The sequence below is a fragment of the Lynx rufus genome, unplaced genomic scaffold, assembly GCF_022079265.1.
Source record: "Lynx rufus isolate CCGP_SWC_20201006 ecotype Redwood Valley unplaced genomic scaffold, mLynRuf1.p SCAF_10, whole genome shotgun sequence".
Lineage (NCBI taxonomy): Eukaryota > Metazoa > Chordata > Mammalia > Carnivora > Felidae > Lynx > Lynx rufus.
In genome coordinates, this window is record NW_025814824.1 from 18,208,952 (window position 1) to 18,234,061 (window position 25,110).

Consider the following 25,110-nt stretch of genomic DNA (forward strand, 5'->3'; position numbering starts at 1 on the left):
CCAGATGGTCCACATAACCTACAATATTTACTGACTGATCTTCTACAGAAAGGGTTTGCTGGTTTTTGCATTAGACAACTTAATTGACTTCACTGAACCTCAGGGATGTTTCCTGCATGAGGGAAACAGTAAACAGTACCTCCTTCAGAGGACTCACATTACAATTAAATGAAATACTGCCTGTACATACTCAGTAAATGTAAGCCATGAGTTTCTATAATTTACCACAATCCTCTTTGCTATCATTTTATTACTGTTGTTGTACTTACCATCTTGAAACTCCCTTCGACAAATGATGTTGAATTGTAATTACTTCTCAGTATTCTTACAGTAACAAAGTTTTGTTATTTACCAAGAAACTTATTTGTTTTATAACACCCAAATGATCAAACAAATATCAGTGAGTGAATATGATAACTCGCATTTACTTTTCTTGGCTATGAAATTTGAAAAGAAAAACTTTTAAAAGATTCTGTTTTTAAGTAATCTTTGTATCCAGTGTGGGGCTTGAACTTATAACCCTGAGATCAAGAGTCACATACTCCACCTACTGAACCAGCCAGACACCCCACCATTAAATTTTTTATAAGCTCTTCATGTACATTGATTCCTATTCCCTTATCAAAACATTTTTTTTTTAATTTTTTTTCAACGTTTTTATTTATTTTTGGGACAGAGAGAGACAGAGCATGAACGGGGGAGGGGCAGAGACAGAGGGAGACACAGAATCGGAAACAGGCTCCAGGCTCCGAGCCATCAGCCCAGAGCCTGACGCGGGGCTCGAACTCACGGACCGCGAGATCGTGACCTGGCTGAAGTCAGACGCTTAACCGACTGCGCCACCCAGGCGCCCCAAAACATTTTCTTTTTTTTAATGTTTATTTTTATTTTTGAGAGAGCGAGAGAGAGAGAAAGTGTGGGGGCGGGAGGGGCAGAGAGAGAGGGAGAGAGGATTCGAAGCAGGCTCCGGGCTTTGCGCTGATAGCAGAGAGCCGATACTGGGCTCGAACTCACGAACTGTGAGATCATGACCTGAGCCAAAGTTGGACGCTTAACCTGAACCACCCCGGCATCCCAAAGCATTTTCTACCATTAAAGTAAGTGGCTTTTGTATACCTTGAATATTTCATATTTTTTTTTAATTTTTTTTTTTACATTTATTTATTTTTGATAGACAGAGACAGAACACAAGTGGGGGAGGGGCAGAGAGAGAAGGAGACAGAGAATCGGAAGCAGGCTCCAGGCTCTGAGCTCCGAGCTGTCAGCACAGAGCCTGACGTGGGGCTTGGCTCAAACTCACAAACCGTGAGATCATGACCCAAGCTGAAGTCGGATACTGAACCGACTGAGCCACCCAGGCGCCCCTCTCATATTATTTTTTTAAAGCAATTTCACATGGTATGGTAAAGAACTAAACTTTGCCAGAGGAAAACTAGGTTGAAAGATGCATCTCAATGGTTGGAAGTAGGAGGTGGAAATGCTACATACATGTAAGTGAACACTGAACAAAAAAGATAGAATTGGGAAGGCACGGTAAATGTCCCTGTAAAAAATAAATAAATAAAGGTTTTTAACCTTTAGCATTTTTTTTTTCCTCCACAAGTGATCAGAATGTTTCTTAGAAATTCATCAATAACTTTGAGACAGAAAACTTTCAGTTCATCTCCTCTGCATCCCAATGTTAGGTAAGACTGTATTTTATTTTAAAGCTCTCCAGGCAATACATCCTGTCCCTTTCAATTTAACTGTTTCAAGTCTCACTATATTATGAGGCATGTTTTCTTTTTCTTTGTGTCCCCAAAATGTAAGGTTATACAGTATCTAACACAACATAAATGGTGGATAAATATTCACAGAATTGAACTGAATCAAAACCCAGAATCCTCATGGGCAATGAAAAAAAAGCTCTCAAAATGGCTGCCCAGACTCTTTCCCTAAGTTTCGTGACCTACATGATATGTGTTCGGAAGAAACAGAACAATTAAGACAAGGCACACCACTCCCGTTTCTGTCCTTGGTTTGTCTTTATTTTTCCACTGTTGCGTTATGATGCCTTTTCTACGCTCTACAAATTACCAAGTCACTTTAAAAGTATTACCTACTCCCTTCTGTATTATGGCATGGAAACCCTCCCACTTCAACCTCTGTGTTACAGCAAGCAATAGAGAGGTCATGTTTCGTAATAGTAGGGAAAAATAGTCATTACAAAATAATGCTCACCCTTAATTAGGGTTCCTTGCTACACAGTCCAAAATAGCATTCCAGGAAAGGCAGGGGCAAAATATGTCTTCCTAAATACTGTCTGTGTTCGTGAATTCTTATTTACAGGACAATGAACACATATTTTGAAAAACGACTAGCAGTACTTTTAGTATAATAACAACCATACCTTATAAAAGGTCGTGTCACTGCAAGGATTGTTCTGATGAACCAAGATGGATGAACAATGATGAATGATTTCAAATTCTTTCGCAACCTATTTAACAAAAAAAAAAGAAAGAAAAGAAAAGAAAAGAAAAAAAAATCACTCCTAACCCATTTTCAGTAGGAGTTAAAATGGAAAGTATATCCCCAAATAAGCATATTATAATATTAGAGAGTTCTAGGTAAGTTCCTATTATCTGATGGGAAGGAACTGAATGACCATGATTAGTAAAAAAATTATTTTATTAAAAACTTTTTAATGTTTATTTATTTTTGAGAGACAGAGTGTGAGTGGGGGAGGAACAGAGAGAGAGGGAGATACAGAATCCGAAGCAGGCTCCAGGCTCTGAGCTGTCAGCACGGAGCCCAATGCGGGGCTTGAACTCACAAACCATGAGATCATGACCTGAGCTGAAGTCAGACGCTTAACTGACTGAGCCACCCAGGTGCCCCCCTCCCCCCAATTTTTTTGAGATATAATTTGTAACTTGTATGAGTCCAACCTCATTTTCCCAGAGGAATAAATGTAAAGTAGGATGGGTGTATTTCTGGACTGCATAAATCTATGACTATCAGGGTGCATTTTTGCTTAACAATTCTTTTCATTTTTGCCAGCATTATCTTTACTGTTTTGAAAAGAACACATTCTTACTAGCAACTTAGCCAATTTCTTTGATCTACTAAGCCTTGGTTTCTTCTTCTGTATTATGAAACAAGTAACAGTAGATCATGTGGTTGTTTGACTTTCAGATTACCATTTTAGCATTCTTGATATTCAGGCATGTTTTGAAGCATTAGCAATGCGACTTTATGAATGTTTAGATCATCAAATGGATCTTAGATAACATAACAGGGCACTCGCATGTTGTCATGCACGAAGCCACGTCTAAGGGGATGCCACACTTAGTCAACTGAGTCACCCAGGTGCCCCTAACATGTTTTGTTCTATTCAAGCCAGTATGGATGGAAGTGAAGTATCTTGGGAAAAAAGTGCACCACGGGACCAAATGGGCTAGTGGTTAACTTGAACTATCTCGACGAATGATGAACTATAAGCCCAACAGTCGCCCAGATCAACAGTCCTAGTGCACATAAGCAGCACTTATGTCATGTAAGTGACACGTAAAACCAGTAAAGACACGTAAAACCAGTCACGTAAAACCAGTAAAGAATCGTGGATACTCCACGGGTGCCTGGGTGGCTCACTTGGTTAAGCATCTGACTCTTGATTGGCTCAGGTCATGATCTCATGGTTTGTGGGTTTAAGCCCCGAGTTGGGCTCCGCACTGCAGAGCCTGCTTGGGATTCTCTCTCTCTCTCTCTCTCTCTCTCTCTCTCTCAAAATAAATAAATAAACTTAAAAAAAAAAAAAAAGAATCATGGATACTCTGTTTATCAGGACAAACCGCACCTTCACGCGGCAACGGCATACACATAGTTTAGAACAGACTTGGTCGCCAGGTTTGAGATGACAACACCTAGCAAAACCTAGGGGAGCTCTGCTTTATTTCAGATTTGGGGCAGCAAGTGAACTTTTCTTAATATTTCTGTCCTTTCTTAACTCTGCATAATTCCACGTTCCCAAAATGTGATCACGTGTTTCGGCAGATGAAAGGGAATTAGGAATGGGAGTTATTGAGGAAGCCAAAACGGAGGTTAAATAATGACGCCCACGTACCGTCTGTCAATCATCTGGTAGCATTTTTTCATCCAGCCCAGCCCTGGCATCTTGCGTCTGGGGGTTGCACCATTCAAGTACACAATCATATAGTCTTCAGCTACCATCAGCTCTAAAGTGCTTATTACATATCTGATCACAGGAAGGAAGAGGAGGGTTTTCATTTCCCACATGAAACAGTTCATCTTATTTACAACATGATTATATGACATTTAAATTACAGAGCGTATGACATTTAAGAATGGTTGTGCCTATTACCTCTTTACCTTGAAAAGAGTGCAGTTTCCTAAGATTATTTCTCTGAGAGTGAGTATTGCTCATTTATCTGTAGGGTTATCTTGTTTTTATCTTTTTTTTTTTTTTAATGCACGTATGCTAAAAAAATACGTAGGTTAGAACCCGAATTTCAAAAATGTCAACAATGTTATCATGTACCAAAGGCACAAGTGAATGATATAAATGAAGCCATGTTACGGGGGGGAATAAAAATAACACTTTATCCAAAGGAAATGTTCCAGGATTTGAGAGTGCAGGCAAGACTGTGTTCGTTTTGTTTTCAAATCACTCAACTGACAAAAGTTCTTTTAAAGGCTTTCGCCTCTTGAGCAATATTCCTTGACAGAGATTTCATTGACTTGTCATCAAAGGCTTAGAATATTCTACATCGTCTCTTTCCTCCCATTAAAGATGCACTATCTGCCATGCCATGCCATAGACATTCACTCAAAGCACTTTGCCATAAATATCACTCACAGGAAAAGATTTTCCATGACATAGTGGTAATCCGCCCGACTGCTGTCTGGCAGAAAACAGGCAGCAAACACAATGATTGCATTTAGGCCGTCCCCATAGTATCCTGGGGGACAAACAAAAAGACATTTGTGACCAACTGAAAGCTCTTAACAAGATAATATTTAACCTAAAGGGCAAATCTGGAAGCTTTGGCAAGCGTGTGTGCGTAAATGTAACAGATCTTTAAGTGAGTATTATATAGACTATACTTCTGTAAGTGCATAACCTTATTTTCAGTGGTTATCATAGAGTATAATATATGTATATTGTATACAGCCTTAAATATACAGTGTGAATATATTTGCATAAATGGCATATCCATTGATTATGGACGATCATATGTGTTGTACATAGTCATGAATGGGGTATATAAATATTCAGCTTAGCAAAGGATGGGGTTTTGACTTACAGGTTTCTAATATATAATGCTTCAGTCCTTTAATGGCTAAGAGGCTCTCCCTGATCCTTTTTAGCTGTTTTTCTCAGACTCTGGTTAATTTAAAGGGAAAATCTAGTCACTGAACTGCAATATAATTAGGCTCACATACTCCAGTGACCAGATACTAGTAGGTTAACAAGCAAAACACCTTTATTTTGATTTTGTGGGCTGGTTCACTTGCCTGTAGTGTCCCTGGGATCTCCAGATTCAACCGACAGTGCATTGACACATGGAAAGTTCTGGCCAGGCCTAGAGTCACTGAGCACAGAATACAGAGCCTCATCTTTTTAAAAAAGAACAAATTCAAGAAAGGCCTGGTGAAAGCCAACCTCTCTTTGCGTTTTACGACAATACGTGCTTCTGAGAAAACTTGAGAATTACTTCCTGGTGACGTGGACAGGAAGCAGAGGTGGGGGTGCTATACGCACGTGTGTGAGAAAATAAAAGGCAAGTGTGAACTCCAAGGGTCAAGAAAAATATAGGGACATCTCAGGACATTCTACCCACATCTGAAAGCTGTGTGGCATTCTCTAAGCTCTGTGTTCCCTCAGAGCTTATCTTGGACACTCATGGCAGCTGTTGGTCAAACCTCCACGGGTTTGTGCATGGAGCCTCTCGTGTCCTTCAGACTTAAAAATGAAGGAATGCACCGTGTTTTCATTTTTTGATGTCCCGTCATAAACACTTGGAATTTTTGTCATATAACATAGGTCTGGACTTCAGAATCATTACGTAGAGATTGCCTCAAAGCTCTGAGGAGGCAGACAGGACATACCCTCGAGCCTGATCTGAACTCAGTGCGTTTCATTTTTTCAGAACTCTAAATACCCCTCTGGTGATTACATGGCAGTAAAATACCGGCTGGATATAGACTTGGATGGGCTTAACTCTTGAAAAGCAGTTTAATAAGACGTTCTCTACAAAGACAGTATGACCCTACCACAAAAGAGGTGGGGGAAAAGAGTGATACCAACTAAAAATATATCAAATTATGGGTTTGTGTGTATGACTAATTTGAGGTTGTTGGATGCAGTGTTTACTCCACATGTGTTAGAAAATGCTACCTATGTAAGTATACACCCGCTGTAACCCATGTTTGCAAAACAGGATTGCCGTGGCTTCCCTATGGATTATTTGCTTTGTTCTGCCTCTTCCAACATGCAGGTAGTTACCAACTTCTTTAAGAACCAGATGTGAAGGAAGATGGCAGGAGATACATTGTAATACAAGAAGTGTTTGTTCCACCGAACAATTTCATTTAAACAGATTCAGAACCCAATGAAAATCCACAAAGGACACGGTGGCTTTGCTACACCAATGCTAACACCACAAAGGTAGGCCATTTAGACTGCGCACAATGCCAAGGACTGGGTTCATTCAAAGAGAGAATAGACATAATGAATCCAACTTAAAAACAAGTACAAAAGCATCTCTGTAAATGTAGCTGCTTGGCTCCAGGGTGTCAACCTAACTTCAAGATCATGACCACTCAGCTACTTTGATTTCTGTTCCCATTTCTGGAGAATTTCTAATTCTAATTTTTTTTTTTTTTTTTAAGGACAGTCCGAGGTTTCTAAACAGTACTTCAGAAGTCATCTTAAATGGCATTTCAGCTCTTAGTGTCAATGTGCCTGTCCTTGGAATGCTGTGGTGTCACGTTCACCCAGGCTCATTAACTCGAAGGGATACTGAAGAATCAACTCGCCACGTCCTGATCATCGTCTAAGTCAGGAATGTCTCTTTATATAAAAATGCCTGAAATTCACTAGTGAAGGTGGAGTTTTGTAGTTTTGGGCAGAGGAGCTGCAGGAAGGGAAGAAGAGGCAGGAGACAGAGGAAGAGAAGAGGAGGAGAGACGGTGGAAGACGCAAGAAAGGAACGAGAAGAAAAAGACTTCTTCGGGGAAGTTCTCCTTCCCAACCCAGATCTGGTGCCATTGCTGTCAGGCTCGGGAGATATTTCAGATCGTCCTTGCTGGCAAAGGGCGGTAACTGGAAGGAATGGGTCTGTTTGCTCTTGGTTCCTCGCACATGCCCTCGAGGGGGTCGGCTAACCCGATTTCTGTGCTAATATTTAGCTTATTGCAGCTTTAGTCAAGGGAAGTCGGCTGCTGGCAGCTGAAGAGTTCATTAGAAGGATGGCTTTTTGAAAGCATGTACTTTAGCTCTCTTCTCAGGAACCAGGAAGTGAGTTTAGGGTGTGTGCGCTGAGGTGCATCAGCAATGCCACCGCGGGGCCTCCTGAGACCCTCTGGAGCGATAATGCAAACCTTACCTGAGGCAGAACAGACAGGCATGAGAGGGATGGGACACAAGTGTGCCGGCCAGCAAATGGGATGGAGAGAGGAGGGAGGATGTGACAGTCGCAACCAAAACATACACACACACACACCAGCCCGCAACTCTTCTCATTCTTTCCAGGGTCATGTGTCCAGCAACACTGCAGAGAAGTTACCTGAATCTCCTATAACGAAATAAGAGAAGTAAAAAAAAAAAAAACAAACCAAAACAAAACAAACACACACAAAAACACAAAAACACAAAAAACAAGAAAGGAAACTTCTCATTATAATGCTTCGGTGTAACTGTCCTTGGTTACTGAAATACATTCTCTGTCCCCAAGTTCATAAAAAGCCAGTTTCTGGCCTCCGAGTGACCCCACACTGTTGTTGATCCAAACCACCTAGACCTCTCTTTGGTTTTTTGTTTGTTTCTTTGTTTGTTTGTTTGTGCAGATAACAGGAATATTGCTCATGGGCTCATGGGTGGTGACCCTGGCTCTGAGATCACCTCTTTTGACTGCTGAGGTAAGGGAGGGCTGAGAAGCTAGGTCATGTCCCAAGGTCACAGAGCAGTTAGTGGCAAAGACAGGTCTTGAGCTCTGTTCTTCTATATGGTGTCCAAGGCCTCCTACCATAGCTCCTATCAAGGTCACCAAAGCCGAAGACTGCATTATTCGGATACTGCTCTCACGCGTGCATGACCCTTGGCAGAGTCTGGCTTTGCAGCGAACTTAGGTGGCGGTTTTAATCACCCCCACCTTGCAGTTATCGAGCTGCTGCTTTCCTGTTGGCCTGAACGGGAGAACTTCTTCGTGGGAAAATGCCAGACACGCCAAGACCCGTGCTCACTACGGATTGCTGCTTCTTACACGCTCATCAGAAGCCAGGATAACAAACACAAGAGATTGGTATCTGGGGAGTGTCGCTTTCTCGTCAGTAGCGTCTAAGAAGGAGGTGTCAGCTTCCAACACAGCGGACCAAGCTCTGGCAAATTCAGAAGTAAAACTCTGAACTCAGTCTTTACCTACAGAGCACAAAAGCTGTTCAGGGGGTGGCAAGAGGTAGCGTCCCGCTAACGTCCCGGATGGGTGCAGCCAGGGGCACACTCATGCAGGCCAGTGCCCGGAGGAGGCCGAGGCAGAGCTGGGGACAGGAAAGGTGCCCGTTTCTTCCAAACAACACCGGACAGACGCATGGACAAAACCGAGCTGACGACACAGAATGGAGGGGAGCGAAGGCCAGGGGAGGGGGTGGCTGGGACAGAGGGCACAGCAAACCACGTGATCCGCGACGGGTCAGCTGAATTTTCACCAAGTGTGCGACAGGCAGAAGCGGTGGCTTTTTTGGGGGTTTTTTTTTGGTTTTGTTTTGTGTTTTAACCCAACCGTGTGGATGATAATCACTCTTTCCTGATTCGGGCAAAGCACGGATGGGCTCAGGAGCGCTGGGAAGCAGTGATGTTGCTTCTTCACATCAAAGGGGCTCTTAAGTTAAGACCCCGCGTGGTCAACACACAGATGACTACTGGGTGACTCTGATTTACTTCGACAGACTTTTCTACCTCGTTCGACCTTTTTTTTTTTTTTTCTTTTTTTTGAATGGGCACAGGCTACTTTTATAATCAAGCTTTGTGTGGTTTTCTTTTTATTTCCAAAAAGCAAACAAACCCCAAATACCTGATGGGTGGTACTGAGGAGGTAGGAGCTTCGGGGAAGATCTGGGATGATGTTCGGGTTGTGGAACAAAGGGGTTGTTGATTCTATTGGACGGCTGGCTGTTCCCTTCAGCGAGATCGGGCCAGCGCTCGTTCTGCAGGGCTCTGCAAACGTTTCCCTTGGAGCAAACTGCCTCCCGCCCCCACAGCACTTGTCCCTGGGCCACATGACCACTGCAGGTCAGACAGTGAGGCAGGGCAAAGTAAGGCCGTGGCCAGGGGCGCCTATGGGCATTTTCTTTGGCTATTGAGGTCGGAGTCCCTGGGGGATGGGGGATCCTGATACTTACACGAAGGTAGCAGTGCCTGAATGGAAGATGGATAATCTGGCTGGCGGAAGGAAGTGTGAAAAGACAAAATGTCCTTCTGCTTGGTAGAAAACAAAAGCTACAGGTTTAATGCAGCGCTAAGATGCTATTTCCCTGTCCCCGGAAGAGAGAACAATGGCCTCGTCAGCTGACACTTTTTTGGAAGAGCTGAGCGCTTAGGGTGGGGCCTCAGGACTGCAGGAAACGAGCGCATGCAGCAGAAAACTTAAAAAAAGCCGTTTATGTTTCCTGAGGTTGACAACATTCACTGTGGTGCTTGTGCTCATCTGACTGTGAATCCAAAATCAAGCGAGGCTCCCGGAGCTCCCAGAAAGCACTGGGAAGACCGAACACACAGCTTTTCTCTCTCCCTGGTCTGTCCCTAAAGCAGGTGGAGGCTCTCACTGGAAACGCCTGTCATCAGGCACAGATGCAAATGGAGTCCGCAGAAAAGCAAACTTCAAGCAGGGGGAGAACCGACCAGGCTGAGTCTCAAGAGACTTATTCCTAAAGCTTCTCAGAGGATTCAAAAGACCATTTCGTTTCTAGAATGACCTCTGGGGTAGCGACCTTACTACAGGTCGTAGCAGCACAGATGCGAAAGCTATTCAGGTGAACCCTACAACCACGAGAAGTGTGGTCGCCACCTGTCACCATACAAAATTATTACAATACGATTGACTATCTTCCCTATGCGGTACTTCCCGTTCCATGACTTACTTATCTTATAACTGGCAGTTGGTTGAGCATTTCATAAGGTATATAATTGTCGAATCACTACGTGGTGCCCTTGAAACTAATGCAACATTGTAGGTCAACTCTGTTAAAAAAAAAAAAAAAACCTACAACTGACCCATATGAATTCCAAACAGACGTTATTTAATTGGACAGCTGCAGCTTTCAAGAAATTTGCACAGAAGATTACCGCTGTCAGATATGCAGTGTGAAAAGCAGTTTTCACACTGGAAAGCTATTTTTTGCATAGTAGGCTTCCCACTGTTTATTGAGTTGCGTATGAGGTAATGCACTTGGCTCTACACTCCCCTGAATATCGATTGCAGAACAGGGTTTTGAGGATGCCATGCCTCAGAGAACCCTACTTTCATTTTTCTAGTAAAGAACTACGGCTGCCCTCCTCGCCACCTCCCAGAGTCGCAAAGAGCTGGACTACCTCCGTGAGAGATGACTCTCCTGTAGGGCTCGATGACCTTCATGTCAATCCGCTGCTCCTGTTCTCCGATCACCACGGTCCTCCACAGCCGGTTGTCCTCCCGCTCCTCCTCCGCCGTATACTCTGGAATGGACTCTGACTCTTGGCCGGAATCTTTGTTAGCTGTGGAACTTTCTGGAAGGGAAGCACAGAGCAGGACTGAGGAGCAAGACTCCACAGCTGAGGCAGTTCCACCACGGGCCATCTCCTGGCAGAGGCAGAGTCAACCTGATGGCACCCTCTGTTTGGCGCAGACGGCCCTTATACAGATGAATACCATCCTGACCACATAACAGACGCTCAGTGAGGTCTTATTTATTGACTGAGAGAACGACCAAATCCATGCTAAGGCCAAGCTGAGGGTGGGGACAGGTGCAGGGCTAGAGATGCCCCGTGTTGGTGGGCTACGGGTGGATAGGCTGCTACCAACTCATCCTTGAACATACAGGTTGAAGACCTGTACACTGTCCTCATGGGGTGAAAGTCTATGTATCAGGCACAGATCATTTTATTTTCCTTGGGCCACAGATCCTCGTGTATCCTGTGTGTTAGGTATCTCGATACCACCAGCCTAGACCCTCCCCCCACCCCCCACAACTCTAAGACTCTTACAAAGGAGTTGAGCTCCCTTCCCTACTGGGAGTGAAGTTGGGCAGAAATATGGTGTTACTTCCTACGGAGTTTTCAAAATACGCTATGGAAAGATTTCATAGTAAGCAAGAAACAGGCAACTCTGTAGACCAGAAATGCTCTGAGACCAAAAACTCGTAAGACTCCTATTTGTGGGTACATGGGGCAATACCAAAGCCCGCTGAGCATTCTTCGGGGGAACATTTACTGCACAGTCTCGTGCATCCCCAAACAAGCAACCATGTTAAGTTTTTGAAAGAGCAGCTGTTTCCACTTTTATTTCAACTACGAGTAGAGTTTAACAATGGTTATTCTCTGTATGTTTCAGTAATTTGAAGGAAAAGATTAGTTATAGCCTTCACCATAATTCTGTGAGGTACGATCCTTCTTATCTTTTCATTCGTGGGAAAAGACCTTTCATTTACATTGTACTTATATTTATTTTATGGCACTTCGATAATACGAATATTATTCCTATCTACCACGCATCAGGCAGAGGAGTAGGCATAATGGACCTGCCCACACAAAAGCTGACCTTGAACTAATTTGCTATCACACTGTACCCTGCATGTGTGACTGTCTCATTCTCTTCATTTTACCATGAGGCTGCGAATTCCTTGGGCCTGGAAATTGTGCGTGAACCACCTTTGTTACTCACTTCCACCAACCAACTCCACGCTTAGCTTAGAAACCTGCCCAGAGCACCCAGTGAAAACTGAAGCAGCTGGGTAAATAGAGAAAAGCTTGGACAAGTTCCTGAAAATACAGGTACTCTGTAAGGGGACCACAACAAAGCCATCATGTTCTGGAAGATTCCTCAAGACACACTCAAACGTGTCTAATTATCTGTGACTTAGAATTACAAAATGAAAGCCAGTTGGGAAGCAGTCCCAGCCTTTCCTGCCAACACCAACAGCGACCAGACAGGCAGGCTCACTCTGGCTTCCTCTGCCTTCCCGCCAGTGCCCCTCGTCTTACCGAGGACGGAAAGCAGCAACCTTTGGTTGCAGCCCAAGTTCCGCATCACTGGTGCAGATCCATCCATCTGCACTGGACTCCCTGTCTGGACTCCTTTCCTGCTCTCCCTTCCTCTTGGCTGAGGGCCCTTGGACGCTCATCTTAGTTTCCTTCCTGGGACTCTGTTCTCCATCTGGCCTCCGCGCCCTCAGAGCTCTGGGCTCTGATGTGGGCTTGTCTTCAATGTTCCTGTACATACATGCTCTGCCCTGCAGTGAGCTCACCTTCCACCAGCCTTTATCCTTGTTTGGGACTCGCTGGCCTGCTCTAGCTTGACCCAGGTGATCAGTGTGGGGTGACTGTTTTGTTTTCTGCATGCTTTGATCGAGGCTACCTCGCTTAAAAAACATTGTACGCCGTATTCTTTTTTCTGGTTGGAAAAATAAGATGCTAACAAAAGCACAAACAGTACAGACAATCGTCCATGAAAACAGCAATAATCACCAGTCCTGCTCTCACTCATTATTGTTTGCTCTGTATTCTTTTTATTATGCACATGCACACGAGCATAGCCCCCCCACCCTATTTATGATTATTCTATACATTCTACATGTTCTATACATTTTCTTTTATATTGTGCTCGTATCTAATAATATAGCATAGGGTTCTCTTCATCTCAGCGAATATCAAGCCTGCTCATCTTTTTTTTTTTTTAATTTTTTTTTTTTTAATGTTTATTTATTTCTGGGACAGAGAGAGACACAGCATGAGAGGGGGAGGGGCAGAGAGAGAGAGAGGGAGACCCAGAATCGGAAGCAGGCTCCAGGCTCTGAGCTGTCAGCACAGAGCCCGACGCGGGGCTCGAACTCACAAACCATGAGATCATGACCTGAGCCGAAACCAAGAGCCAGATGCTTAACTGAATGAGCCACCCAGGTGCCCCAAACACTGCTCATTTTAAAAAGTAGCCCCAGGGGCGCCTGGGTGGCGCAGTCGGTTAAGCGTCCGACTTCAACCAGGTCACGATCTCCCGGTCCGTGAGTTCGAGCCCCGCGTCGGGCTCTGGGCTGATGGCTCAGAGCCTGGAGCCTGCTTCCGATTCTGTGTCTCCCTCTCTCTCTGCCCCTCCCCCGTTCATGCTCTATCTCTCTCTGTCCCAAAAATAAATAAATGTTGAAAAAAAAAAAAATTTTAAAAAGTAGCCCCAGAAGGACGCCTCACTGGTTTAGTCAGTAGAGCCTGTGACTCTTGGTCTCGTGGGTTGTGAGTTCAAGCCCCACATTGGGCATGGAGCCTACTTAAAAAACAAAAAAATAATAATAATAAAAATGAAATAAAGAGTAGCCCTAGGGTATTCCATTTTGCCGATGTCTTTTAGTTTGTCAATCCCACAGTGATAGAACTTTAGTTTTATTCTATCTTGTTGTCGTTCTTATAGAGAACTCGCTTCAATAAGTATCTTTGTGCAGGTATCTTACTTCATTTGTGCACGTGTTGCTGTAAGTTAACTTTCTAGCAGGTGAATGCTGGGTCAGACACTATAAGCACTTGAAGTTTTTATGGATATTTTTGTCCTTGAGTGTATCACACCAAAATATATGAGGAGTTGTTTTCCTCCAAAAACTCTGGAGGATATTAAAGTCTTTACCCCTTGACAATTGATGGTGAAACCGGTCTGTTGTTTTTATTTGTATTCCTTTAAGTATTAAAGAAGGTAACACTTTTAAGTGTTTATTGGCTATTTATATTTCTCTTACTGACAGGGAGGCACCTGTAAGGTCCTTTGCCTCTTGTGGTCCTTACTGATTTGCTGAAGTTCTTTATGTAGAACTTTGTCATGGTTTGCAATTCATTTCCTGCTTCGGCTTAGCTTTAATTTTTTTTTAATGTTTATTTATTTTTGAGAGAAAAAGAGAGAGAGTGGGGGAGGGGTAGAGAGAGAGAATCCCAAGCAGGCTCCACACTGTCAGCACTGAGCCCGATATGGGGCTCGAACTCACGAACCCTGAGATCATGACCTGAACCCAAGTCGGCTGCTTAACTGACTGAGCCACCCAGGCACCCCTGTGCTGAGCTTTTAAATTGGTATTTTTTTTTCCAAACAGAAACTTAGTATGTTTATATAGTTGAATCTGTTCACATTCGTCTCTACGTTTTTTTGGTCCTTGTTTCATAGTAAGAACGGGCACTTCTACCTAAAAGTATGTATGTATACAAATACACAAGACTTTTCCTGCACTTGATGTTTTTAAACAAGCATTATTACTCATCTTGGCATAAAAGTGTGGACCCTTTTATGGAATGCTATCTCTGTTGGCCTCAAAGAAGGAGAGCTGGCAAGATGCTGGAGTTCCTTTTCCTTCCCCACCTTCTTCCGGTTGATATAAATGGGAAAAATACATTATTTAACAGCTGGGTGCACAGTACATTCTCAAAGTGTTCATTTCTAAAAGTCAACAGTATAAGCCAGTAAGAAGCGAAGATGGCTTTATTTACTCCCTTGAGTTAGCAATCTCCTCTAGATCGTAATTCTTCCACTTTACTCTAAATTACCATTCTCCCCCCCACCCAAGCCATCATCTTCTGTTTTCAAAAACCTCAGGACTCACTTAACTGGCCCCAGGGTCTCCAAATTTAACTTTTGGCCTGATGCCCTCTTCACTAAGAAATGCTTAGAAATTTTCTTTGTCTCCCTTCCTCAGGGACCAGCTTTTCTCCCCCAATGACGGTTGAAGTCAATTAGGCCCCAGGGAGGAGTCACCTGGAACATTTCCCTTTGTCTTTTTTTTATTATTATTATTATTATTATTTTTTAATGTTTATTTATTTCTGAGATGGAGACAGAGCATGAGCAGGGGAGGGTCAGAGAGAGAGAGGGAGACACAGAATCTGAAGCAGCCTCCAGGCTCCGAGCCGTCAGCCCAGAGCCCGACGTGCGGCTCGAACTCACGGACCGTGAGATCATGACCTGAGCCGAAGTCGGGCGCTTCACCGACTGAGCCACCCAGGCGCCCCTTTCCTTTGTCTTTTGAGAGACGACAGACACCGTGGGGGACCCATTGTTGGTGAGTAAAGGGGACCCCCTAGAGGTGGGATTAGCTGTGGCCTCCAGCAGGGATGTGTCTCTGGGAACGGGGACCAGCTTTCCACAGTGTGATCAGACACTGATGATGTGCATCACCTTAGCAGACCCTGTTTGAACTTCCTCTCGTTAGAGGAAAGACATCCTGTATAGAGTTGGGAAGCTCTTAAGTAAAGTTCTCTTGGTGACAAAGAGCAGGCAGGAAGTTTGAAGATAAAACTCAGCATAACACAAGCGCCGAGAAAATCGTCCTTTCAGACCGCACCATCTGGCACGAGGTGGCTTGTGGGTAAAACAAGATTAACACTTGTTTTAGTCGTGAGTAGTTTAGGTGTGGAGTTAAAACACGGAACTGATTTTACAAGCTGGTCACCTGCAGGCTCTGATTATCTGCAAAAAAATGTTGGAGCACCTTATTCAGACCAAAACTGGCTGTTGTTAGGGGTGAGTTTTGGAAAAAGGGGGCTCAGATGAGGTCACTAAACATGATGTAGGAGCCTAGGAGGAAAATCATACAAAAGCATGCGAATGTTTCTTACAACATTCTTATCAGAAGTATTCAGGCTAAAATTCTTGATCGTTTTTCCATTTCTTGTATGAAATGCTTTTGCTGAGACCTGAATTACGGTAAAAAATAACTACGGTGAGTTTGGAAAGCAGAAATAGTGCATCATATTTCTCACCTTCAGATACTTTTGTTTTAACTCTTTTTTTCATGTTTATTTTTGACAGAGAGAGACAGACAGAGCATGAGGGGGGGGTGGGGCGCAGAGAGAGGGAGACACAGAATCTGAAACAGGTTCCAGGCTCTGAGCTGTCAGCACAGAGCCCAACGCGGGGCTCGAACCCATGAGCTGTGAGATCATGACCTGAGCCGAAGTCGGATGCTCAACCGACTGAGCCACCCAGGCGCCCCAACCTTAGGATATCTTTAAGTTTCTAGAATTAATATAACAAAGCATGTTTCTAATAACAAGGCTCAGCTCTCCCTTATTCTGAAAGACTGACCTCCTAACCCCCTCAGCATCTTCGTATGTTTAGTATCTTTGGCACTTGTAAATATCACAGGAAGTCAAGCTCAATTCTATCAGTCCTTCAAATGATATTTTCCAACCCCTCGGACACAATTATTACAGAAAATTTTATAGCAGTGGAGGCCGGTTTAATGTTTTTTGACAGTGAGATTCACAAGTGTTTCATAAGCAAAACCACAACGTGGGCAAATAATCTGCCAGAAATGTTTGCTTATCAGCTACAGAATAAAACAGGCAAATGGCAGGAGAGTTCTCCAAGGGCTGGGTAAGGTAAGAGCCCTGGAGTCATGAAAATGGCTGGATACAAAGACTTGTAAATAAATGGAAGGGTAGGTTACCAGGCTTGGCTTTGCGTGTGTCAGCCTCCTCTAGTGAAAGACCCCCTCTTATTCACTGTCAGTATATTATGGAGAAGCAGCATGGCCCAAAAGTCATGGACAACAGCTCCGGGTTCGAATGCTGGCTCTGACATTTACCAGCTATCTGACCTCAGGTAAGTTGTTAAGCTATCTGTGCCTCCGTGTTCTCATCCTAAAATGGGGCAAACGTGATTCCTACCCATACAGCGGACATTCACGGGGCTGAGGGTTAAAATACTTAACATTTATAAATGCTTAATATTTGTAAAATACTTAATATTTATAAAGCACCTAGCGCAAACGCTGGCATATGGTAAGCACTACGAAAGGGTTCATTAAGTGAATCCCTCACCAAACATCTTGAAAACACTGTTGCCTTCAAAACTCCAATTGTGTTTAGAACGCATACACTTGGTTCAAAATGCAAGAGACCCACAAACATGCAGCTTTCAGGCATTTACTTTGTAAGCTGGGACTTTAATGTCGTCCTCTCTCTTACACAGTCTGTTATCTATATCTGCAGGTTTATAAAACAAAGCTCTTCAGATGGCTTTCTGTGTTTTCAACGTTTCACGTTCTTGTTTGTTTAAAACAGGGCCCGGATATACATCTTATATTTGAAAATCAAAGTGGGCTTTAAAAGTCAACTTACATTAAAATTCTGTCCTTTGAATTTAAGACCTAAATGTAGGGTTGTGGTTGGTAAACTGGTTCTTTCAACAAAACATTGTCAGCTGAATACAAGGAAACGATGTCAGCAAGTGACAGCTTTAATTACCAGCTTTTTCAGCCACCGCCACTTTGCTTGGCACTTTTGCTATTTATAAAAATAAAAGGTTCAGATGTGGTGTGGCACGGAGCTCCACGACAACGGGGAGGTGCAGGGGGAGAGAGGGAGGGACCAGCTCACGCCCCAGCTGTCTTCTGTGGGATTTGAGTCAAGGCGTGACTCTTACAACGTGGGCATCTATCGGCAGGAACAGGGCTGGGGCGGCTGGGGGAGGCTGGGGTGGGCAGAGTAGCTGGGGAAGAGTCTCTGACACGGTGGCAAAGAACATGAACTCAAGCCCTTTCACCTTCCATTTGTGTATTTCTACTTACAGAGTCAAACACCCAGATAACTACAGCAATATGAGAACACGGTACCAATGCAATATAAAATCGCTATCAGGAACTACAGTACAAGTAGTTTGGCCAGTTTTTGTTGTTTTTTTTTTTTTTTTAACTTGAGGAAATAAAGCCTTATCCTTTGTGAAGACAGGGTCTGAATCTGTGCTCGTCATGGTAGGAGTCCCGGGGCCTCAGTGATCATTGATTGAATTACTCAACTAATTTGATGAATTTCCTAATTACGTTCTCTTACAAATGATGCTGCTGGAATTAGCACGGCTGTAGGCATCAGGGCATCATTCCACTGTGCTGTTTCCTTTTTGACGGTAATAGTTTTCATAATGGAGTAGCTGTGGCCAGGATACTCTCACTCTGAATTTCAAATATTATAAACGCCACCCTGTAAAGCAGAAACTGTGGAATGCCATTTTATAAAGCAAGTGCTTTGTGTTTGTACATTTCTTAACAAACCCGATTTTACTGAGCAAGAGAAGGAACGACATGAGACTGATATTCCTATCAGGAATGTCGGTGTTTGAGCCACCAACTTTTACTTTTCTTCCTTTTTATTCTTCTCCTATCACCCCCAGGTCATCCCTCCCTCCTTCCTGCTTTACTGGACGTATAGCAACAAACCTAATAAAGTCCCTGCCTTTGCAAGGCAGACTATGCAACCCGATAGTTAAATGATAGGTTTTAATTACTGACACAGGGAAAACAAAATAAGCAGAGGGGTTGGGGCGCCTGGGTGGCTCAGTCGATGAAGCATCCGACTTTGGCTTAGGTCATGATCTCAACGTTCGGGGGTTCGAGCCCCGCATCGGGCTCTGTGCTGACAGCTCAGAGCCTGGAGCCTGCTTCGGATTCTGTGTCTGCCTTTCTCTCTGCCCCTCCCCTGCTCACGCTCCCTTTCTCTCTCTCAAAAATAAATAAACATTAAAAAAAATTTTTTTTAAATAAGTAGAGGGATAGAAAGTGACTGGGTGTGGGGGTGGGTGGGTGGGTGTGGGAGGCGCCTTTGATTATAGAGGTCAAGGAAGGTCTCTGATGGCAACTGATTAAGATCTGAATAAAGAGAAGAAGCCAGCTATGGAAGGGACTTCAAGGAAGAACATTCCAGATAGTGGGCGCTTGTACAAAGAAACTAGTAAGCTCTAATTTCTCTGCTTCTGCAAACCCAGCCCTAATTTTCTTATAACGCAGCATGTAATAGTGTTCTCACAACCGCAGTGCTTAGCACAAGGCCTGCCGAGAACAAGCATTTAACAAAGGAGCAATGGCTATGTACAACCTCTGTGAACCATCCTGTGCTATCACGCTCTAAACCGTCGATCACAGCCGCCTATGACCTGAGATGCAAAGAGAAGATTCTAGAAATCACAGAAAGGAGCCACCAGCAACCAAATGGGACATCTGTTCCTCGTGCCACTTAAATAATCTTTCATTTCTCACGTAACTTTGGCCTTGACAACTTGGCAACTCACCGTGCCCAGTGTACTCAAAAGAATCTGCTTCATCAGGGGTATCAAGTTCATCCACGTTGATATCGATTTCATCTGGGCTGTCCAGGTTATCATCAGAGAGAATAGACCCTTCACTTTGTTGGTCCAGAGAAAGATTGATATTCGGGGCAGTGAGTTTGATCCTGCGAGGAGGAGTGTCATTAAGATCCAGAGAATTGGGAGGTTCTAAAGAGGAAAAAAAATAGCAACATTAAGTACTAAACTGTATACGCGGCTGCCAACAGTGGGTGTGGGCCCCAGTGGAAAACATTTTTAAAGCCCTTCAGCAAAGGCACACCTGCTAAAAATCCTTATATGCCATTTGGAGCCCTTTCTTGACCAGCGGGCCTCAGGACTGGGCTTATCCCAGCCACATCAGACCTGGCCACATAAACATAAAAAGTGGGAGCCAGTTTTCAGAACTACCCTGTTCAGGTGAAAGAACCTGACGCTGATGTAACGTTGAACTGAATTTTTATGATGCATAAGAAAAACAGCTAAGCTTACATAGGTCTCATAATGGTTCGTGTAGACATCACTCCTATGGAATGAAGGCTATGAACTTTACTTATCCATCTATTATGTTCATAGTTACTCCTCAAATACTTCTCTTCAGTTCCTGACAACTCTGGGTATGATCTGTAGTCAGCTTGGTATACCTCTCAATTCTAGAATTCTAACTCGGCTCTTGTCCTAAGGGAGGTGACACTCTTTCTTTTTCATTAAATTTTTTCCTCTGTATAGACCATCACCCAAACTGTGTTCCATGTAATATTTTTATGTATTATACTTGAAGAAAGCTTCTACTGGCCGACAAGTTTGAAAAACACTGGGTTTCTGTATTATAGGAATTCTCCGAGCAGTGTTGTCCAAAAGAATGTTTTGTGATGAGGGGTTCCATGGAGCTATTGAGCACCTGAAATGAATCCAGTGCAACTGAAGAACTGAACTTTCCACATTTATCTTAAGTTTTCATTAATTTAAATAGCCATTAAATATGTAGCTAACTGCTACCATATAGGACAACCATAGCCTTAATGCCTGTGTTATTCAAAGTGCATTGTGAACCTTCAAGAGCGGTGAAGACATACGGCGGCCATTAGGCTTATTTGACCATAGTCAGAACATTTGAAAATAATTATGTCACATGACTAGTATCTTGAAAAATGCCCTATTAGGGGCACCTGGGTGGCGCAGTCGGTTAAGCGTCTGACTGCAGCCAGGTCACGATCTCGCGGTCCGTGAGTTCGAGCCCCGCGTCGGGCTCTGGGCTGATGGCTCAGAGCCTGGAGCCTGCTTCCGATTCTGTGTCTCCCTCTCTCTCTGCCCCTCCCCCGTTCATGCTCTGTCTCTCTCTGTCCCAAAAATAAATAAACGTTGAAAAAAAAAAATTAAAAAAATAAAAAAAAAGAAAAATGCCCTATTAAATACTTGGACAGAAAAAAAAAATGACTTGCTTTTTTCTTGTTCCATTCTAGGCTTGGCCGATAACATCAGGGCTCAGGATCTTGGTATGATCCTGGAGCTGGTACGGTGCAAAGGGTGACCTCAGTACGAAGCGTGAGTAGGAGGCAACTGGAAATTTAAAATTCTCTTTGGATATGCCGTGAGCTATACACCTGTGGTGTGGAAGGGCTTGCTTTGTCTGTTTCAGCACTCAGGATACCGAGCTTTCTTGACATCACATTTTTAATTGTACACATTCTGACAGTCAAGTACAAATATGGTGAGCCTAGGTGCGAGCTAGGATTTGGTATGATGATATAGGGTAGCTACTTATCCCAGGAACTGAAAACACTGGCAGTTCCAGCTGTGGCCCAGGAGGGAAAAGGCGGCCCCCACGAGGCAGCATCGGTATTCACGTCAACCCTGAAATTAACCAAATCGAGCCTACCACCCTCCTCACACATTTTTTTTTTTTCTCTCTCTCTCCCTTCACTTTTATCACAGAAATCACAAGTTGGATGCCTAGGGAATGGTTCTCTCACTGAATATGACAGTGTTGGGATACAGAACACCCCTGAAGGAAATGAAGAAATGCTCCTCTCACCAGGCCTCATGTCTGCAGCACTGGGACTCAGCATTCCGTCCTCCAGGGGGACGTCCATGCCTACATCCTCTGACAGCAGTCTGAAAAAGAGCAAAGCAGAGCGTGTAAACAATCGTGTGGGATTTATCTTTCCCTGAAAGGACAGCCCAGAGATCCCAGGATAACATTTTCACCTCCCTTGGAATAACCTCAGTATGTGTGCCAGGGCTAGTGTAAGTGGCCCCATTGAGAATTAAGACTTTCTGCGACTAAGACCCATGGAGGACTAAGACCCACGGAGACCAGTTTTATTCTGCGCACATAGTAAGCCATTTCTCCTACCAACTCGTGTAAGTAAGCACACACCACAGGAGGAAAAAAAAAATCAGAAACAGGAAAAGCAAATAACTAGTAAAATATACTTCAGGTGGGCATTTCATACGTTCTCAACAACAGAGGCAACATCCGTGCTTTGGAGTCAAGACAGGCCCGACTTCGTACAGATCTCTTCCTGTGTGTAAATCTGAGCATATTAAATTGCTGTTGGGCAGAGAAAGCATACTCCGCTGCTCTCTCTTTATCAGGACATTAGGGATATACCCCCTACCTCGTTGAGTTGCTGAAAAGTTAAGCAATCAATGTGAAGTGACTAACGTTCCTGCGAAGGTACCAACTGATGTTATTTTCTATCCTTCTTTGCCTATTTAAAGATTCATCGTGAATTACATGTTGGTGAAGACAGTTCTGGTAATGAGCTATTATCTCTTCTCTCTAAACGGTATGGAGGCCAGGACTGCTTATATGTAAGCCCAGGGTAGGAGAATAGGAAAATACTGGAGAAAATTGTGACAAACGCATATGCTCTCATAGGACTACTGTTCACAGTGAATCCCCTTTGACTTATTTTTACTTCCTGTCCCTTGTTCAGTATATCCCCATTGGTCGTGATAATATGTTTTTCTTCTTATTTTTTTTTAATTTTTTTATGTTTATTTGTTTTTGAAAAAAAGAGACACACTGTGAGTGGGGGAGGAACGGAGAGAGAGTAAGACACAGAATCCGAAGCAGGCTCCAGGCTCGGAGCTGTCAGCACAGAGCCCAACGCAGGACTCGAACTCACGAGCTGTGAGATCATGCCCTGAGCCAAAGTCAGACGCTCAACCGACTGAGCCACCCAGGCGCCCCAATACACTGTTCTTCTTGATGCCTTCCATGTAACTTCACTCATCTGGGGTTAGTCCTTGTGATGTAGGCACTAATCTAAATTTAAGCGTGATAAACCTTTGTGTTAGCATTCTAAATTTAATCCCTCCCTCTCTGTTATTGACACTTTTCTCCACTTGAATCTGTGTCTACTAAATTTGGAATCTGTTTACCTGGATGATTAATTTCTCCAGGACCCAAGTCAAACTTCTTCTTGTCAGTAAAGCACCGCGATAAAAACAAAATTCTACGTCTCTAATGATTACTGTACTTGCTTCATTTATTCAAAAGTATGTAGTGAATATCGACTATGTGCTGAGGATATAGAGGAACAGAACAGATGAGCCTCATTCCTGCGGAGATGGGACGATGGGGTTAAAATAGTGACTGTCACCAATAATTCAGTGCTGCTCTCTGAGACAAGTGAATGTCATGCGTTTACCCATCAACCCCAAAGAGCCCTTCAAAGACACAATGTCGGGGAGTTTCTATCTCGATACGCTTGCTGAGGCTTCTATCCTGTGTCTTCTCCAAAACGAATTCCTGCACCCTGGCAGGAAGACAGTGAGCAAGAGGTTGGTGTAGGAGTCAAAGGCAATAATATATTGGCAGGAACAAGGAAAATAGTGTCAAAGAGAGACACCGTACTGGGTGGCCGCAAACCAATTGTCCAGCAATAGAGGTGGGGGGGGGGGTGAGCAAAGAGAAGGCCTGTGCTAGACCCCAGGTTTGAAAGTCCTGGGACCCAGCGGGATGGTTTTCCATGATGGTGGAGCTTTTCAGATTTCCTTACCACGATCCCCTGTTATGTGAAGTAATCTGTATGTGTTCTCCTTGACATGCACCCTGTAGTATCTGTAAATTGCTATTTAAGAGGAATTGGATTCCAATCTTAGTTCTATCACTCACTGTGTGTCATATGACAAATTATCTAATCTTTCTGTTCCTCTATTTCGACAGCAATAAAAGAGGGAGAAGGCACGATGCCAAAAAAGTAACCCGAAAAGGGAAAAAACGTGATCCGTTATTATTGTTGTTCTTTCTATCATCTATTATGACTGCCTTCTCTATTGGCCTGGAAGCTTCATGGGACAGGAACCACGTCTGTCTCTACTATTATGTCTCCAGCACTTGGTAGAAGTCAACACCCGAAAAATATGCGTTGAATTACTGAGCTTGAAATTACCTAAATGCACATATACGTTATTTCCTCTAGTCTTCAATGAGTCAACCTTAAAAAAAAAAAGACATCATAGCTGTACCTATTTCATAGAGCGCACAAAGGTGCACATAAGGGTGCTTGGCCTTAGCTCAAAAATAAATATGAGGGCTTTAAAATAGGTAGATAGTATCAGTCTCAAATTTTTGTAGGTTTTATTTGCGGCAACATGGATGAGCACGGAGGGTATCGTGCTAAGTGAAATCAGCCAGAGAAAGACAAATACCATATGATCTCAGTTATCTTAAAAATCAGCCCACCAACCAACCAACCAACCAAACAAAACCAACAAAAAACACAAACAGACCCACAAATACACAGAACACACTGGTGATTGCCAGAGGGGAGGGAATGGGGGATGGGCAAAACGCGTGAAGGGGAGTGGGAGACACAGGCTTCCGATTATGGAAAGAGTAAGTCACGGGGATGAAAGGTACAGCACAGGGAATATAACGGTGTTGTAACAGTGACCGATGGCAGCTACACTTGTGAGCACAGCACAACATACACAGGTGTCAAATCACTAAGCTGTGCACCTGAAATGAATGGAACACTGTGTGTCAACTATGCTTCAATAAATAAAATAGTTTTGTAGGTTTTCTTAATGTTTGTAAGTTATGGGAAACATCCAGGGAATAACTTTAAGAGTCCCAGATCTGAGGGTGTAGTTCTGGATTTTAATTCTACATTAGTATTGACAAACTGACAGGCCCTGAGAAAATTGTCCAACCACCTTTGTGATTTTAAATCGAGATTATAATAAATACCTAATATCCCAGGGACTATGGAGAATAAATATAATACACATGTGAGTACTCTGTAAATTAGCATTGACTAAGTTTAACGTATTACATTCCCTCATTTTAGACATAATATTTGTGATTTAATTGAAGCATGTGCCATTGTTGGACAAAATACAATTAAGGTTGGGTATTAACCCAGGCGAGAGAAAATTTCAGTATGACATAAATCTCCATAGACTCCATTAGTGCTCTGAACTCACTGACGTTAGTGAATACAGCCTTTGTCTCTCAATACTTTTTGGCAACACAGAGCAGGGATCCTGTTAAGAAGGTGCTAGAAAGCCAGCAGTAGCATGCAGAGGGGGAAGGGAAAACTGAAGGTTGTAGTCAGGGGTG

At 43.5% G+C, this 25,110-nt stretch overlaps 1 protein-coding gene across 5 annotated transcripts in view; it reads right to left on the reverse strand.

Annotated features, from left to right (window-relative positions):
• The window catches only part of PRUNE2 (prune homolog 2 with BCH domain), a 90,443-nt gene that overhangs the window by 18,813 nt on the left and 46,520 nt on the right, over positions 1-25,110 (reverse strand). For 2 of the 5 annotated variants that reach the window (XM_047102385.1, XM_047102394.1), the window contains exons 4-10: positions 21,571-21,650; positions 19,503-19,706; positions 10,808-10,981; positions 7,788-7,796; positions 4,856-4,958; positions 4,103-4,234; positions 2,390-2,476 (exon numbers count right to left, since the gene is read on the reverse strand). In XM_047102385.1, coding sequence (XP_046958341.1) covers positions 2,390-2,476; positions 4,103-4,234; positions 4,856-4,958; positions 7,788-7,796; positions 10,808-10,981; positions 19,503-19,706; positions 21,571-21,650 — 789 coding nt within the window. Of the gene's footprint in view, positions 1-2,389; positions 2,477-4,102; positions 4,235-4,855; positions 4,959-7,607; positions 7,797-10,807; positions 10,982-17,040; positions 18,433-19,502; positions 19,707-21,570; positions 21,651-25,110 lie in introns of those variants that run through there. The other 3 variants (XM_047102374.1, XR_006966209.1, XM_047102402.1) reach the window with 3 other exon arrangements.